The 19,290-nt window shown below is 36.4% G+C and overlaps 1 protein-coding gene across 2 annotated transcripts; it reads right to left on the reverse strand.

The window, feature by feature from the left end:
* Positions 1-1,951: 1,951 nt before the first annotated feature.
* LOC124636893 (sorbitol dehydrogenase-like) lies at positions 1,952-16,429 on the reverse strand. Of its 2 annotated transcripts, XM_047173157.1 has the most exons (8): positions 16,252-16,429; positions 15,496-15,529; positions 13,051-13,184; positions 6,669-6,859; positions 5,669-5,853; positions 5,028-5,206; positions 3,122-3,243; positions 1,952-2,790 (listed from the first exon to the last, which is right to left on the reverse strand). In XM_047173157.1, the coding sequence occupies exons 1-8, from the start codon at positions 16,303-16,305 to the stop codon at positions 2,613-2,615; spliced, it is 1,077 nt and encodes a 358-aa protein (XP_047029113.1). In that variant the 5' UTR covers positions 16,306-16,429; the 3' UTR covers positions 1,952-2,612. The 2 variants fall into 2 exon arrangements, with proteins under 2 accessions (XP_047029113.1, XP_047029114.1); XM_047173158.1 differs by lacking the exon at positions 13,051-13,184 and having other exon boundaries at positions 16,252-16,299.
* Between the last annotated feature and the right edge of the window lie 2,861 nt (positions 16,430-19,290).

Here is a 19,290-nt window from a genome sequence, read left to right on the forward strand (position 1 = left end):
TTGCCCAGTAGTGGGAATGGTTAGAATAGGTTCTTTACTTCACTCTTAAGACGGAATCCAAATATTTTTGAAACCGGTCCCAGAGGTCCCGAGAAAACTCGGTTCTAATGTCCAACTTGAACAGTCAGTTTATGAAGCCCAAGCCATTTGCCCAGTAGTGGGAATGATTAAAATAGGTTTTTTACTTCACTCTTAAGACGGAATGCAAATATTTTTGAAATCGGTCCCAGAGGTCCCGAGAAAAACCAGTTCTAATGTTAGCCAGCCATTGTTAGCAAGCCATTTTAAGCAGCCACAAACCTAACAACCTCTTTTCTTGATAGATAGAGATATATATATCAGATAGATAGTGGTTTCACTGTTAACAGGATAAAAAAAAAAAAAAAAAACAGAAATAGACGTTTAAAGGTAATTGTTGTTTCTCTTGCTTTTCAGTCTCTATCTACCACAATCAGTCCTAAGTTCGAGTAGCGTCATGCAATTAATATCCTTAAAGCAAAGGAAAAATCTTATCAAGACGAATAAAATAAGCTCAAACACGAGGTAGTAAATAGATACCGTTGAGGAGTTCCCTCGTCTCACTGTCGTCTCCATCGTCAGGTCAGGTCTTAACCTCCACAGTTTTGTGGTGTCGGAGACATATACCCGATTGACAAGTTTTTATTCGATATGTGCTTACAATTTCCGACAGTTCCATGTTTTAAGGTTTCTATCACCAGACCCTGGACCCTGGAACTATTTGGAAAGTAAATCCTTTTAAACAATAAAATGATTGTTTAAATCGGTTGGTAAACGACGGAGTTATGCACGTACTTACGTAAAAAGAATACAAACGAACTGAGAAACTCCTCCATTTTTTGAAGTCGGTAAAAAAAAATCTCGTTCAATACCTCGTATTTGTCGATTAATATTATAATGCATTTCAATTAAGGTAATAAAAGTGGAATAGTTAAGAGTTCGTAAGCATATTTTTCGTAGTATTGAATAAGAGTCAAACCAGTTTTTCTCAGCACTCCTGGGATAGATTTCGAAATATTTCGGTCTGGGACCTATTATAAGCCTATGGAACATAATACACTATGCAGTTACTGTGGGCAACTCTTGAGCCCAACTTCCATACAAAGAATAGCATTGTCCTTTGTCGATCAGTTTTTAACGTCATTTTTGTACCTGGCCCTCTTATGTTTGCTTTGATTGGTGGTGGTGATGTGTTGGAAATTATGGCCATTCGCCATAATTTCCAACAAATGTGTTGGAAATATCGCCGAGCGTCGGGATTCCAAATATCTTCTTAACAGGTCATTGGCCCCAAACTAAACATTTTCCGCCTAACAACATTCACGTATCTCTATAACTATTATATTTACCTGCCTATCTTATAATAAACCTACAATTAAATATATTATATAGGTGTGTAAACAGTGAGCCCCATATCAAATAATTAAACAAAGTTAATAAATATAAAATTAACCACGAGACTTGAGATTACGTAGTTTGTAACCCAGTATTTCGCAATAAATGTTTATGATGTTATCAAGCTAATTGTCAGGTGAGCTTGGTTGTATGTAAGGCATTAAAATTATATCAGGTGACTAAATAAGATGTTTAACTCTATGTCAAATACTAGGTGACCGATATCTAATCTAGCAAATATTAAAATTTTAGTTTTGTTTGTTTGTTTGCTTGAACGTGCTAATCTGATGAACTACTGATCCGATTTAAAAAATGCCAAATTAAGTAGTATGGAAGTACTAGCAAGTGTTACACCCATACTTAATCTTTTTTGACATATAATCTTCATATAAGCCTTTCTCGAGAGCCTCAGCTATTAGCAAGCTCTTTACCTACAGAGTACCAGAATTTTGTAAGAATTGCGACATCACCATACTTCAGCTCTCCTGGGATAACTTGATGATTATTATCGTTTAATGGATGGAAATAAAACCACACATTTATAAAAAACTATACAGCTTTATTATAAAAATATTTTAATTCCTTTCATTTGTACTTCCTTATTTATTAGACAAGTCCTTTTTTCTGTTTGTCTCAATATCTGCTTTTCATTTAAAAGCTTTTTTTATAAAACAGCCTTAAATCAACATTTTTAATTTTTACTTATAAATAACAGTTTCATGATTAATAATAAGTATAACAACAAATACAAAATATCTACATCCAATAATTCGGCTTTTTGCCATTCAAAGCGCTAAGGCAGTTTTTACAGAGGAGTGTATGCAGGAAAACTTTAGGACAGTGCCAGATACATAGCTATTTTTACATCAACTTAAAACAGTACGTAAACACATGCACTTAAAGTAACTGGCAATAAAAAAAAGTTGGTTCGATTTACAATTTGTTTTCCATTTTCAAAATTTGTACATCTGTATATGAAATCATATTGCCAGCGTATCGATTCGAACTCTTTCCGATAACTCATTTTTGTTGAATATTTCTACTAATTTAATTTTTAATTAAATATTTTAAATTTTATTTAATACTAGTAATAATTAAAATTTTCTATATTCAATTTAAGCTTTAATTCATTTCAACATTCGTAACAATCGATAAAGAGTTCAAATCGAGTCGCCGGTTAATCGATAAACCAGTGGTGCTTAGAACTTCTTAGGGTTGTTAGCGTCTCTGGGCTGCACGTGTATCATGACCTTGATGCCGGAGCCCTGCCGCGCCACCTCGTAGGCCTCGAGGGTCTGCTCCATGCTGAAGTGGTGCGTCACCAGCGGCTTCACGTTGATCTTGCCGCTCGCTACCATGTTGAGCGCGATGGGGTATCTGTGGATGAGGGTTTTATTAGTTTTCAGAATAACTTTGGGAGTTTCAATGAGATTCACCCTTTTACATTGTATTGTTGGAGAGAATGGACTAATCGGTTTAACTTAACTTTGAAAAGCCTAGGCCTTTTTGATTTTTAAAAAGCTTCCTAAGTACGGTCTAAAATTAAAATCTGTCGAATTTGGTACATAATTCTGTAAAGAATTGAAATTCTCAATACATCCAGTTTTCCATTTTGGTTTGAAGTAGTCAAATAAGACTCGGTACATCATCGTGCCTCATTTTAATGTAATATTCCATGTTTATCATGGAATATAAGAATGTTACATACTCGTTAACATATCGGAAGACGCCGCGGATGTCGACCTCCCTGGCGAGCGTGCCGGCGAGCGGCACCGTCTGCTCCGGCGCACCCATGCCGACTAGCACTGCCACGCCGCCTGACTTCGTCGCCTGGGAACGAACAAATAAATATCTATTTAGTTTAATTAGTAAGATGAGAGTATGGAGGAAAAATCCAGGAGAAGAGATTCGAGGTGAACGGATTTTAAAGGTTCGTCTAACTAATTAAATTACATCGCTATAGGCAACATAAGCACAGGATTCTGAGCATCACAGGACTCCTAAGCTATTGCTTTTTCCATGTAGATATGAAACACATTTGTAACCATTAAACGCATAGCTGTATCACTTTAGGTACTATGTCTTAACATCTTCAGTTTCGACTAGTCATACAAAGATCAATCACATATAAATGTTATGGACCATGTGATTAATTCGGGCATTATTTATAATGCCCGAGCATTGTGAATAATGTCTAGCTTTATCGGGCCAAGTGATTAATAACTATCTTAATTTCATTATTTATCACATTGCACGGGCATTATTATATTGCTACATGATAGTTGGGCAAATTGATAATAAAGCTATATTTTATGCGGTGCGAGGGTGGCAGTTGTTCTAATAAATAAATCCTGTTACTTGCTACATATTTTATGATTATTGTTTTAAATTATATGTTCTATTTTAATGGGAAATTATAAGTCTAGCCACAAAGTTATTAATTGGACAATTGTCATCTAATTTACTAACTCGGCCTCGTTTTTCTTGATTTCATTTTTCTTGGCTCCTTTTTTTTATGGTAGAATTTAATTTGGATTCGAAACATTGTATTAAAATCTGAACTTAGTGACGAAAACGAATCGCTGCAAAACCGACTCCACGTAGTCTTGTCTGCCCTACCCCTAGAGTGCAATTCAAAACCGCGTAGGCGCGGAGGGGCGAGGCGGCCTGCGAGCTGAGGCGCAGGTAGTTGAAGCGCTCGCCGCCGGCCAGCAAGCCGAAGCTGCGGTGGTGAGCGTGAAAACAATCTGCGACAATAAGCTCGCATGGGACCGCCGGAGCCCCGCAGCGCCGGAGCCGTGACAGAAGCCATGCTTGCTGCATGTTGCATGCTTACTTCCATGCTTTGTCAATTGATATGGGATGTGTTCTATTTTAAACGTACTGAGTAAAAAAATTAGAAGCTAAATAAATATATTTTATGATGTCATTTAATAGTATTTCAGAAGTTTACTTTAGTTTAGCATGCTACTTTAATTGTGGCTGACTTAGTAATTTAGAAGGCAACATACATGTTTGGGGGCGAGTAATGATATTAAAAAGAAGCCTGTTTAAATAGCACCCTATTTTAATTATATTTTCTATGTGACTTTTATTTAGAGAAGCTAAATAATAAAAGTTAATTATGCCAAATAATGAGTTCGATCACTTAAACTTTAGTTTATTTTGTTTTATAATAATAAGTCATTTGTATAAAACAAAGATACGTTGTAAATTTTTGGTTTTAAATTTAATTATATTTTATGTTATATTTTTAATATGACTTTCCTTAACTTTTAAATGCAAAAACTAGTGGATTTTTAAGGCAGAAGTCCTTCATAATTAATCCAAATCATGAGGCTGATTATTTAAGTGGTTTAATATTTAGTTTATTTTAAGTTAAATGTCAATAACAATAAAAAAAATGAAATTAAATATGTTTGTATTACTTTGCCCAAAAGGTCACGGGCAATATGTATAGTGCCCGGTCAATTTGATTATTTGAATAATTATTAATTTGATAATAAATAGCACTCTCATATTGGGCATTATTCATAATGACCGGGCATTATGTATACTGCCCAATTTATCACTTGGTCCATAACATAAATATTCCTTAATGTTTAGTTCCTCACCAATAAGGCCATTCTGACAGAAGCCTGAGCGCCGCTAGCGTCGAACGACACGTCAGGGTGTTCTCCCAGCAGCTCGTGGATCTTCTTGACGAGTTCCGGTTCGTTGGAGTCGCGCGTCACCAGGAGTGTGTGGTCTGCTCCTAACTGCTTCGCGAAGTCTAACCGAGACTGGAATATGTCTGTGGAGAAATGTGGTGTTTAGATTATGGCTGGAGTTTTGACGAAATTTGTGAGTTGACTGGAAATTGGTAATTAGAGTAAATAGAATATGAAAGAATGAAATCTTTCTATTGTCATCAAAAAATCCTTTGAACATCTGTTTTTTTTTGTCTTTTTCAATTTAAAAGTAGAGAAATATTGGGATTGGAACATAATTAAAAATGGAACTCATAGCACCAATTTTGTCTCATGTTGATCTTCAAATTCACATGAATATTAAATCGATCGGTATACCTTTAAATAGGTACTTTAAGACTACGTGACATGACTTAAGAACTGAACAGATTACGGTGAGACGGTGACGGTGAGGGTTTTGCGGTGGCTTCAAACAAAGTTCTACTGCAAATGCATCATACGCTTCACAATAATTGTGCATTTATAGCTTGTGTAGTTCAGAAGTCAGTCAGCTGATAAATCCTCACCTGTAATAAGTACTTTGCTGGCGCCCATAGCCTTCGCTGACAGCATGGTCAGCAGGCCAATAGGTCCAGCGCCCAGCACCAGCACGATGTGTCCGCCCGTGAGGTTGGCGCGGCGGCACGCGTGGATGCCGACAGATAGAGGCTCGAGTAGGGCACCTTCTTCCATGGTCACGTGGTCTGGGAGTCTGTGGGATAGAGGTGTTGTTAGTGATACCAGGCGTAAAGAAGGTGGATAGCTACAGTTGAGGTGATTAGGTATTAACATTAGAACAAACTGCAATGAGTTAAGGTTAAAGACACACATACGACTAAACAGATTCGAGAAAGAAGAACTGGGCCCCGATTCTCCTAAGTTAATAATGTCAAAATCGAATAGAAATCGAATCGCAATATGATCGTAATAGCAGTTTTAACCATATCGGGCATTCTGCTACTAATAAAAGACCAATCGTATTCGATTGACATTTGATTGGTGTGCGAGTGGTCTGCTATTTTGATGATTTTGGTCTATACGGTAGTTTGCTGTACAATCATTTTGCAATCGTAAATCATTTGCAGACAAAATGATTCATTATTGAATGACAGAAAAGGATAAAAAGGCTTATTTCAAAGAAAAAATAGCGGAATGCCACATACGCTTCAATCGTAATCGAGTCGGGATTGGATCTCAGTCGAATCGAGTCGAACGTCAATCGAAGGTCGCTTAAGTAAAATTAGGAGAATCGGGCCCCTGCCTTGCTTTCGGGGTTTAGCGAAAATTAAAATGGTTGGTAGAGATCGGTAACATTTTATATAGTGTAAAATATCTTCTTCATCTACAGGTATAAACAGCCTGAAAAGTTCCTATTGAAGTGATGGAGACAAGATGTTTTGCTGCCTATTACCACTCTCTTAACATTACGTAGCCTTAACGTTTGACTTTTGGGGTAAACCTGTTAACTAACAGCATCTTAAAGGTTCCAAATCTAGCTATGATCCAAAGAACTTAAAAAATACGAACTTGTAACAGAAATCAGCAGCATGTTTGTAATATCTAACAAGGTTTCCGTGCACGGGCGGCGTGGCACAGAACAGCATATCAGGACACAGATGGTAACGGCCAGTCTTGCAGAACTCGCAGTAGCGGCACGGCACGCCTGGCTCGATTGCCACGCGGTCTCCCACCTTCAGGTTCTTCACTTTGGCACCGAGCTGGAAACACGAAGATAAGTTATTGAATTAGGATATTTTATAGACGATGATGATGATGATGTCCTCCTAGCCGATTATCGGCTACGACGGCTGTTCTCACGTAAGGAGATAAGCCAACTACGCAGGACATATTATAGTGCACGAGCATTTGCGCAGACACAGGTGCACTCACTATTCCTTAACTCTCATAGCCCGATGGGACGGTAATCCGACACGACCGGAGAGAGATCAGGCGCAGGACCGACATTTACGTGACGACGACATTTACGATAGACGAGATTGGAGTACCTAGAATAGTTAGTAAATCGTTGTATGAAATCTTGACTGCGCAATTACCTAATTCCTATGTGACAATGGTATTGGTAAATAAGTTTCTAATGCTTCTACAACTTCCTATTTCTGGACTGGGTTTTGCACAGAGGACCTGTTTTCGTTGTAAAGAGTTAATGGAGTGTTATTTTATTATTGATTTCCTACATATATCAAAGTCCAACCTCGTCTGGCTGTTAGAAATTATTACGAACTAGTCTAAACTGGTAGCAATCTATTTCTGGCTTTCAATTTAGAGGCGTTTGTATTGTATGGCTACACACAATTTTCTTTACTACTTCATGTGTGACTAGCTGAATGCCTTTTTAAGGACGAAAAAATTTGTTACAGATGAGATGGCGACATCCACAGTTAATTATTGGACAGATAGGATCTACCGAATTGTTTTTGGTAACGGTTATAGGTAGTTACCGGCACGGATATATTGGGCTCTCAGCGGAAGAGTGGGGATCGCTTTGCGTACTGTACACAAGGCAATAAACCAATAAATCGCTTCTGCGCAGGTGAAGGTCAGGGCTCAATATGCGTGCCGATAACTATATTTAGTTTAACTTACAAAAACACATGAATTCATGCTTATTTGCCTCAAAGCAAATGAAGATTTTCCTGTGCTATTTTGGATTTCCAATTGTATTTTCCTCTTGAGTAAATTCTTTACCTTGACAATCAGAAAGTGCTCTAAACGCCTACTACAAATTCGTAGTACCTACTTGTAATGGTATAATCTATATTATTTCCCTATCTTGTTATTTGTTTGCATCATGCAGTGTACTTATTAAGTGTTATCAATCATTATCACTCAATTAAACTGCTGAGTACGTTATTATGATAATCATCGCAAGTCGCGGAAAAACAAATACTTGAACATTTCTGCTGCATTCTAATTTTAAAGTGCCTTATGGTTACATTATAACTTATCATGACTTCAAGGCACTTTTAAAATAAATTACTGTAATGACTAGTTGAAATAAAAACTTAACTGGGGCTTTTTTCATCATTTGAGTTGCAAAGGCTACCTACATCATTATTATACCTATGAGTTGCAAAACATAGCTATAAACATAGAATCGTGACCACTATAGTGTAACAATGTGAAGGTCAAACGATACGGGATAACGTTACAGTTATCAATTGACTGATAAGCGCCGGTTGCCCAATCGTCGCTTGCGCACCATGACGTATAAAGTTCAAACTAATATACCCACATAGCAGGGCCAAGATCCAAGCTCAATGTTCGTTTTCTGAAAACGACTATTTAGGTACTATGAATTTTCACGTTCCATTTTTTAAGTAAACCGATGTTTTAAGCAAAACGGACGTTTATTTTTTGGTGAACTTGGACCTAGGAGAGGATAAGTTGACGAGACTAGACTAGATATCTGTTTAAATTGGCTGATCAGGAGTTACAAATACGATCATGAAATAAATACAAAGTGAGTAACATACAGATTACAGCCGTTTTAACGACCAGCTAACTGGGTGAAACGTGACTTCAGTAATAACCGCAAACTGTGTCATACGTATTGGCTTTACATCATACAAACAGACTTTATTATCTTTTAATATAAAAAGTGCCTTGACGACAAAAAAACTATAAGTAAGTAAGTAAACAATTTACTTGTTAGGCGATCGAAAATATTAAGAGGCCATTAAACTTTATCTTGGATTAATATTGATAGTAATGAGTTTTGAGTTGACATTGGTATTGAGGTCAATGTCCTGTGATTAGGAAACTCGGAAGATCTTGATTGTACGGCAGTGGTTGCAATCACGACTGCCGTGTTCGTGCCGATGGTTCGATTGCTAAGTCTAGCATAATCTCTTACAGTTTTGAGAAAACTCTTTCAGGCGTGGCTATAATAGTTTCTGTCATCCACCACATAATCATTCCAGTAATTCTATAATAATCTAATCCAGGCATATGATATCTAAACGAGCTAAAGGTCAAATAATAAACCTATTCTCGATCGATAAACTTACAGGTTAGGTACGAGTATCGACCCTAGTTATCAATATTTTATAGCTTTCTTTATTATAGGGTTATCTTTCAGTAACTCACGGATTATCATAATTGACGCAGGTAGTGACAGTCTTAATGCTTATATACCAACCTTTTCATTTTTTTCATTATCAAGTAAACGCTAGTTATTTCGACCAATATCTCGCTCGTCAGTCGATACTTTTCAGAGTGCAAATATGCCAATTCGCTAATTTTAGCAATATCTTACTAATAGTAGTACTTATATTGTGACATATTCATAGTAATATTGTCACGTTTAGCGTGTGGACGGTTTAGATTTTAAATTAAACCCCACATTGTGAACATAAAAATTTATTTCCAAGGTCGCGATTCGAATGCCCGTCAGCAAAATTAATTTTGTTATATGGAGGTAAAGCGCGCTAGCCTGTCCTGGCTTCACGTGGAGAGATGTCCGGTGATGACGCTCAGCCGAGGAGGCGCTTCAGGGTGGACGACCCGCAGATGGTGATGCAGTATGGTAGAGGGTAATCGGTGCACGGTGCCTCTCGGTGCCTGTCGACGTTCGGCCAACGGATCAGCCGTGGCCCGGAGTTTAAGCCGAACTTTGAACCCGAACTTTGGACCCTGGAATTCACGTCCATTCAAATAAATGTCCATTTCTGATTGTCCTCCTCTGACTGTGTTTGCCGCGGAAGCAGGAAGCAGAAGCTCAGTGCGCTTAAGGCGAATGTGTGCAAATTCACAGTCAGAATCGGAGTTTACAGAAAACAGCTGAAATGTAATTTTATATAAAATGTATAAAACATATAAAAAAAATAAGATGCAGGGATAAGCAAATGAAAAGAATAACCCTGACTGCTTATGATGATGAAAAAAGGCTACAAATGATGCTACAATGTGCAAAGCAAGAAAAGATGAAATCTGCAAGTCATTTGCCAACGGTCACCCAATAGGTGGGTGGTAGCAATTACACGAATTGTTCAACACTTACCCAATACGGGGAGATGCACTGATTCTACAATATAGAGAATAAGTTAAACGAAGTTTGAAAAAATATGTTTTCAAAATTATAAAATAAAACCGTTAAGACCACGATTAACGTCACGCACTAAGGACTGGCAAAAGTGAGTACTTGTAAGGAGCGCGTGAACGTGTGTCTTCCGTGATGATATTTTAAAAATGGTCGGTTCGCTAATGCAGCTAACGAAACTCACGGAACACGCCCGTGAATGAGTAGCGAACGAATCCGATTTGCATTGGTACAGCAGTCCAGGTAAAAGAATCGAAACCATATCACAATGACGTGAAGTCGAATTTGGCTCAACTTGCCGTTGCACCGATACAGATAATGACTACGTACTGTTTGTTTTTTAAGTTTTAACTAAGTTACAATTTTTTATTTCTAGACCCAAGTTGTTATAATAAATATGAATTTGAAAATACGTTAATCAGTTTAGTAAAAGAAATAAATAATACTTAATTAACGAAACAAATAATTGTACGCGTTTCTAAACGCAACCGTAGGTAGACATTACATTAATTTATTTATTTTTCTACCCTCCTTATATTAATATTTTGATTAAAAACAAAAGGCAAGTATTTTAAAACGTTGACATTAACGTACAACGTTACAATATATTCCATAATTGGAACCATACTGCAAAGCATCTAATTTTTTATATATTAAAGAGTAGTTATACAATTTCTGCAGGTTCACCCGCATCGCTTACTCAAACTCTTTAAAAAGTAGATAAGTGAGTAGTGTTAAAAATTATTTCGACATAAATTATAACCAGTTACAAACAACGAACATAATTAAATACCTGCAGTTAAAATGCATGAAAACCCGTTATGCCAGGCACGGAATTCGTGTTAATTAAGATTGTAATGCATGCAGTCTTTATCAAATACGGGCCGTATACTTATATTTTAGAGCCGTTTTGGTAATATTTTGTATATAGCACATGTATAGTTATCGGCACGAATCTTGAGCTCTGACCTACATCTACGCAGAAGTGATTTATTAGCAAAGAACCAATCCTGAGTGACGGCTATGACGCGATGCACTGCGGGCCAATCACCGCTTTAGCCCGCCCCCGCGCCTCACTTCATACCACAAAAGGGACCCAATAAATTACTTCTGCGCTGGTGAAGGTCAGAGCTCAAGATTCGTGCCGATAACTATATATTAGTTTAAGGGATCTAGTTAGGGCCATAGTTGCCTGATAATAGAGGTTTAAAAGCCTGTATAAATTGCATAGAACTCTTTTGTCAACTGCATTGCAGCTCCGACTGTGAGGATCAATAACGTTAGTCGCTGTCTTTTCTGGCAGCTCAGTACTACACCTACATGCTTTTCAATAAGGGTATGAATTTATGAATCGCCTTTGGATCACGAAAAAAAAAATTGTTTCTTCAAAACTAAAATCGAGTATTAAAAATTCCTGCATGAATAATGTTTCTTGCTTAGTCTTCTACTGACAATAGGGAATTTCAAAATGTCATGCCTATTATAAAATAATCTCCCTAGGTATCTTTGGTCAGTAAAGAAATGCAAATAGGCCATTGACGTCTTGGAAACATATTATGTAAACTCAAGTACCTACGTAAACAAACAGTTTTGCATGGTTTTGACCGCCACTTACGTACCTATCTAGTAACTATTTACTTGGTAATATAAGTGCCAAACTGCCAGAACCAAATGACCCGACTTGGCTGCTGTTTTGATCATCTTTCATAGATATTAAAGGCATTGGCTGATGAATTGTCGCTACGAATAAAGTATCGACAAAAACAGCGACGCAGGAATTGAACCGGTAGATTTTTGAAAACGCATCATCATTGAAGCTATGCATGAGTACTTAAGTAAGTAGGTTGGTTCTAAAAATTAGTCAGTAATGTCTGAAGAATTTGAACTATGTCCAATCTAAAAAAGCCGGTCCTGATTCGTAAAACATCCAGCTAATATCATTAGCCTCAGCTAAAAATTTACTAAATTAGCCGTTCGAATTCTGTGCAAGCCAAACCTGATGTGAAGTTCAGGGTCATACAATGGCGACGACAGCGTGAATATAAATAGCCGTCACGTGTGACTGTAGGTGTGTCCGTCAGTCCGTATCTACGCGATACGTAGTAACACACCTCCAAAACACAGCAAGCTTGTTCAGCGGACATTTTGATAAAAAATTAACTAACCGGACTTTATGAATTTGTCGCCGACCTTGGCGTAATGTTAAGGCCACATGTGCCAATATTTACAGAATAATAATTTCGGTGTTACTTTCAAATTTGGCGATGTCAAGACATTTTTGAAACGTCGACTCCCTGTTAAAATAAAGACTTGTTTGGCGTAGTTATTTATTTTCTTGGTTATATCTAACCAGTTAATCTACTACGCATTATTTTGAGCATAAACAATAACTTATTATATTTTCAAAATGTTACATTGTGACTGATTTTCCAGTCTTGACTACTCTCACGTCTATAAAATTTAATAACAATGTGGTGATAAAACAAATTGTCGTCATGCACACGGACGCTCGCTATGCATGTGGCAATGCATGCCAGCCGGCGAGAATGTGCATTCATTCAGACGGTCCAAAAATAATCGTCATAATATCGTCTCAACAACTATCGTGATACCATTCCACAATGTTACGTTACATCGAATATCATAGCTAGTAACAAGTCTTCACCTGCTGCTTATAGCTGACCATTGCCCTTTGGCCTCATTAAAAACTATCATCAAAATGATACTGTAAGCCCTGCGTGAAAGAAACGTCCAACAAATGACTTTCCCCTATCAAGACTCATAAAACCTGTGCTGGCCCTACGAATTACAGTACTTCATTTGTTAAAGAATTTATTTTGGAAAACTTACCTTAGCGACGACTCCCGAAGCCTCATGTCCCATAATCATGGGCTCTTTGAGCACGAAGTGTCCACAAGCTCCGCTTTGCCAGTAGTGGACATCAGACCCACAGATGCCGACACAGTCCATTCGGAGTAGCACCTCTGTTCATAAAAAAGAAAATAATCTAGTAAATCATTACTGTAGTTATGTGTTTTAGATGAAAATAAATAACTTGTAAGAAGAAATTAATAGTATTTAGCAGTTCAATTATTTTTACGACATAAGGTACTTACTTCGAGATACAAAGTTCATTTACGTGTTCATCGAGTAAGAACTTACCTTTAATCAGAATTGAACGTTTTATGATGATTTTGAAAATTTTATGTTCTGCAGAGAGCGGTCTACTGGATTAGATTAGCATCAACGTTTATATCTATGTAGATATAGATGGTTTCAATAGGTACAATTCGATTTTAGTTATCAGTACTTTTGAAAGCAAAATTATCCGTCTAAATGTGCTTTGATTTATTAAAGTTTTGGGTTGCTTTGAGCAGGGATCCCATATCATTGTCGTTACGCCAAACAAAGTGCAAAATAGCATGCTAATGTGTGCAGTAAGTGCCTTGGAAGAGGCTTATGTCCAGCGTCCAGCATTGAATTGATCCACATGACAGTGATGATGAATTGTTCCAAAAATGTGTTAAAACCTTTAAGCTATACTGGTTATAATCAGTCCTTTCATAATTTTGGCCGTCTTTAGATAATATATCGGTCGATACTACAGCTTACTATTATAATTGCCGTCGCTAACATCTGATTAGGAGCTTATAAACTAATTAAAATAACTTGGTAGGTATCACGTAAAACATTATCATATAAAACTTATTTACACTGAACTAGCTTTTGCCCGCGGCTTCGCTCCCGTCAACTGACTTCTCTACTTTACCCTATTTTTTTTCATAAGAACCTTCTCCTGACAATAACAAACACAACAAAAAAAGAATTAGCCAAATTGGTCCAGGCGTTGTTGAGTTATGCGATTCATTTTTATATTATAGATTGCTTTAGTACAAATTGTTTGTGCTCGCGTATAACGTCTATTTGTTCATCAATTAGAATTATTAGCCTAATGACAGTCGTAACTTATATGACTTTATTGTCTGTTTGTATATGACTGTTTGTAATATGTATGTAGGTAATCAACGCCGTCGACATAATAATTATGATTTTAATGAATTCATCAAAGCTCTTTTCTAATTTCACGAATTTTGATGCCTACTTGACACATGAAACATTTTTGTTTTGGGAACCTAACTTTTTACTATAGTTCGGCCATTCAGAGAATGCGTTCCTGACACGTCGCGATTGAACTGACGACGTAACTTTGCAATGGCGTTGCAGTTACGATAAAAATATTTTTGCTGGTTGTTTACCGTTTTAACAATTGAGGAGCATTAAAACAACATTATTATATCAATAATCAATGAATGTTATAATTTTGTGCCAAACTGAGTGTCAAATAACTTGGTAAACAATATTTTTCTAAATCTATACTGCGCTATTACAAGGTTATGTCAGCGGTTTATATTTTGTAGTGCTGTGCTAAAAATAACAGGCAAGTATCGTAATCTGTTCTTATACAGTTATAATATAAAATAATACGTTTTGATTTTCTTTTTAAGAATTGGAAAATAATGGACTATAAGACTTAATTATAACGTTTATGAAATATAAAAATAAAACTATGACCAAACCGCATTTTTATACTTAGATTAAAAATGGTAACCCCAAATGGCGTTATGGGCCGCCATTTTGTGACGCTAAAACAGTCGTCCGTTGTCGTTTCGTGCGCATAGACCACGTTTTTCAAGTGTTTTCGATCTGTTTTTATTTGATTACCCGGCTTTTGTTAGACCGAGATATCAGGATTGATTCTGTTATTGATAATAATATAATTATACATGTAGGCGAAGATGATGATGAAGACACCACCTCCTCAAGCAAATCGGAGTCTGATTAATATTCTGTTCGCACATTCAATTCAATGTACTTGTAACAAAGAATAAATAAAACAATTTTATTATATGAATATTACCTTTTTTTGGTTTCCACTTAAATAACTAAAATATAAAACAAATGATTCCGCCAATTTAAAACGAAAATAATCTTAAAATAATGCGGCGGTTCATTTTGAAGGAACGGTAACGAACTCAGTGTTATGTTGTGCCCATCACTAGTCGTGACTAACTGATAGGTGTCAGGAACGCATTCTCTGAACGGCCGAAGTATAATCTGTTGACTGTGGTTATGGTCTAATCGCAATCCAGCTTCCTAAGTTATCCTTCGTCGAGGTAAGAGGTAGGTTATTACGTATTAAAATTAATGCAACAACACAAGAATTAAAAAATATAGGTAATCAATCATTGATCAATGATTATGATTAATTATATAAAATTAAGTTTGAAAACTCACCATCGTCAGCAATTTCTGGTATCGGCGTTTGCACCTGAGGAAAAAGCGAGTCGTAACGTACAATAATACAATAGTCGTCAGTCGTAACATACGATAGAAGATATCATTAGATTACATTGAATTGAATAAGATAATATTCTTGACAAACTAATCACGAAGTTTTATTTATTTCTTTAACTAATCTTTAACTTAATTAAACCCCAATTTATCAATCTCAATTTCTTCATATTTCAAAATATGAGGCAACATAATTTTAAAACCCTGGGTTTTAAATAAAGGTAGGTCTTTGGAACTAAAATAAATAATAACAACAACAGTTGAGCTAATTGCTACCTATTCTGTTTTCTTGCCCGTTGCGTAAGCCGACCAAATGTTAAAACTAGGAAAACAACATTGGATAACTTGGTTGATTTCATAAGTAGGTATATTGTTTACCGCACAAAATAATCGATAAGGTTAAATAAACAAACTATTATCTTAACTATTGATCCAATAACAATAATTGTAAGAAATATTCCATTGCGACAGATTACAGCGGTTCTTTGGCTGAAGTATCGATCGTGAACTTAAAACAGCTGGACAACACTATATTTAGCTAAAGAATTTATTAAAATTCGCACGCTATGAACTTTGGAACGCGACAATTAATTTAAATATCGACATCGATTATTTAACGACTATTTCCAGTCCCATTTTTTTTAAGTAAAAAAATAATTATTTAGCTTAAATGTTATTGTTATTACTTATTTGACTTACCAGCTGTAAATCCTTAGGTTTATTGAGAACTGCGGTAAGATTGTCCGTGGCCATTTTGACGTGCGCTGTGCTCGGTGTTCAGTGATCAACTATTTGAACGTAAGGTCGAGTCGAGGAGGGGGGCTGATTAACGAAGCAAGTTGAATGGGGCAATGCGCCAATATGACATGTTTGTGGGCCGGAGGTGTGTCCGTCTGTGCGTAAACTCTGTTGTATGGCGTAGTAAATATTGTGCTTACTAATCGGCAGATTATAAAGATTGAACATGGGGTTAAGCAACGATGGTTCTATGGTTCTTTTAGATAATTTCTTCCTGAAACCAAAAGTTTTATTTACTTGGGTACTTCTGCTACTACACCATGCTGGATAAGTAGGTATATAAGACCCCTAGTTTCTGATAAAGGACAATGCCAGGGTCTGGGCTCTAAGTTTGCCCAGCAGTGGGAGTAGTTCCAGCTGGTTCCATAGTGCACTCTGAACACGAAATCCAAATATTTTTGAAATCGGTCCCAGAGGTCCCGAAAAAAACCGGTTCAAATGTTCTCCATAGATAGTCACTTAACAAAGCCTGAGCCATTTGCCCAGTAGTGAAAGTGGTCGAAATAGTTTCTTTACTGCACTGTTAACACGAAATCCAAATATTTTGGAAATCGGTCCTAGAGGTCCCGAGAAAAACCGGTTCTAATGTTAAACTTGAACGGTCACTTTATGAAGCCCAAGCCATTTGCCCAGAAGTGGGAATGGTTAGAATAGGTTTTTTACTTCACTGTTTACACGAAGTCCAAATATTTTGGAAATCGGTCCTAGAGGTCCCGAGAAAAACCGTTTCTAATGTTAAACTTGAACAGTCACTTTCTAAAGCCCAAGCCATTTGCCCAATAGTGGGAATGGTTAGAATAGGTTCTTTACTTCACTGTTAATACGAAATCCAAATATTTTGGAAATCGGTCCCAGAGGTCCCGAGAAAAACCGATTTAAATGTTCTCCATAGATAGTCACTTAACAAAGCCTGAGCCATTTGCCCAGCAGTGAAAGTGGTCGAAATAGGTTCTTTACTGCACTGTTGACACGAAATCCAAATATTTTGGAAATCGGTCCTAGAGGTCCCGAGAAAAACCGGTTCAAATGTTAAACTTGAACAGTCACTTTACAAAGCCCAAGCCATTTGCCCAGTAGTGGGAATGGTTAAAATAGGTTCTTTACTTCACTCTTAAGACGGAATCCAAATATTTTTGTAATCGGTCCCAGAGGTCACGAGAAAAACGGGTTCTAATGTTAGCCAGCCATTGTTAGCAAGCCATTTTAAGTAGCCACAAAACTAACAACCTCTTTTCTTGAAATAACATTCAGATAGTTAGTGGTTTCAATGTTAACAGGATAAAAAAAAAAAAAAAAAAAAAACAGAAATAGACGTTTAAAGGTAACTGTTGTTTCTCTTGCTTTTCAGTCTCTGTCTACCACAATCAGTCCTAAGTTCGTGTAGCGCCATGCAACTAATATCCGTAATGGCAATGGAAAAATGTTATCAAGACGAATAAAATAAGCTCGAACACGAGGTAGTAAATAGATGCCGTTGAGGAGTTCCCTCGTCTCGCTGTCGTCTCCATCGTCAGGTCTGGTCTTAACCTCCACTGTTTTGTGGTGTCGGAGACATATACCCGAATGACAAGTTTTTATTCGATATGCGCTAACAATTTTTCCGAGATTCCCTATTGTTTTAAGGTTTCTATCACCAGACCCTGAACCGAATAACAAAGAAACCATTTGGAAAGTAAATCCTTTCAAACAATAAAATGATTGTTTAAATCGGTTGGTAAACGACGGAGTTATGCACGTACTTACGTAAAAAGAAAACAAACGAACTGAAAAACTCCTCCATTTTTTGAAGTCGGTAAAAAAAAATCTCGTTCAATACCTCGTATTTGTCGATTAATATTATAATGCATTTATAATATTAATCAATTAAGGTAATAAAAGTGGAAAAGTTAAGAGTTCGTAAGCATATTTTTCGTAATATTGAATAAGAGTCAAACCAGTTTTTCTCAGGACTCCCGGGATAGATTTCGAAATGCTTTGGTCTGGGACCTAATATAAGCCTATGGGACATAATACACTAAGCAGTTACTGTGGGCAATACTTGAGCCCAACTTCCATACAAAGAATAGCATTGTCCTTTGATGTAGCTTCAACCAAATGCATCGTAATTAGACTAGATTTACTGTTAACCGTACCATGTTATTATCAATCCTTCAGGATATTTTTTCGTTTGCACACAAAAGGATTCCTGAAAAATCAAACCGCAAACGATAGACAAGAGAATATAGCTTATTAATCTACAATTCTATAATATTATTTGTAAGCCGATATCTCTACGATTTAAGCACGTATTTCGCTATCTGAATGTTTATCAAAATCGTTATTATTAACGCCATAAACTGACAGCTTACGTAATTTTCCAACGCTATTTAAATATACCATCATCATATAATCTTAATCATTTAAATGCTTTTATTAGGCATAACAATTTCATAAAATTATGCTTTTTATGATCTATCTACCTACTAAAATAGTGTTCATTACGTTTTTCACAAGTAGGCACTAGGTACCTATACAATTTTCGAAGTTATATCTCCAATTTATTTCTGTAATCGAAACCCATATAGATAATAGGTACCTACACATGGAAGATGTAACTGGGACGCCTATAAATATTTTACAGTAGCTCAAGAACTCAACTCATGTAAATAATAACTAGGTACCTACTTAAATGGCACCTACTGATTTAAAATTTAAATATTCCTATCTACATAAGTACATCTATATCATATCAAATATATAAACACTCTAAACAAGGCTATAAAATTAGAATCACATACTCGTTATAATATCATTAGAAAATAAGTATGTGTTTATTGCACATGACACTCAAAATTACGCTTTATAACTCGTAGATAAAATTGATATTCACTTAAACGTACCGTCTACAAAATGGATCAATAATGTACTCTCTAAAAAGGTAATTTTGACATGATTTAGTAA

This window comes from Helicoverpa zea, chromosome 15 (assembly GCF_022581195.2).
Source record: "Helicoverpa zea isolate HzStark_Cry1AcR chromosome 15, ilHelZeax1.1, whole genome shotgun sequence".
NCBI classification, from domain to species: domain Eukaryota; kingdom Metazoa; phylum Arthropoda; class Insecta; order Lepidoptera; family Noctuidae; genus Helicoverpa; species Helicoverpa zea.

What these genes read in the sequence shown, in the direction of transcription:
- LOC124636893 (XM_047173157.1), bottom strand. Translation starts at nt 16,305, where the DNA reads ATGGCCACGGACAATCTTACCGCAGTTCTCAATAAACCTAAGGATTTA. An exon ending in AACCTAAGGATTTACAGCTG is followed by an intron (nt 15,530 to 16,251) that starts GTAAGTCAAATA and finishes CTTTTTCCTCAG; the next exon opens with GTGCAAACGCCGATACCAGA. An exon ending in CTTCGGGAGTCGTCGCTAAG is followed by an intron (nt 6,860 to 13,050) that starts GTAAGTTTTCCA and finishes TCGTGTTTCCAG; the next exon opens with CTCGGTGCCAAAGTGAAGAA.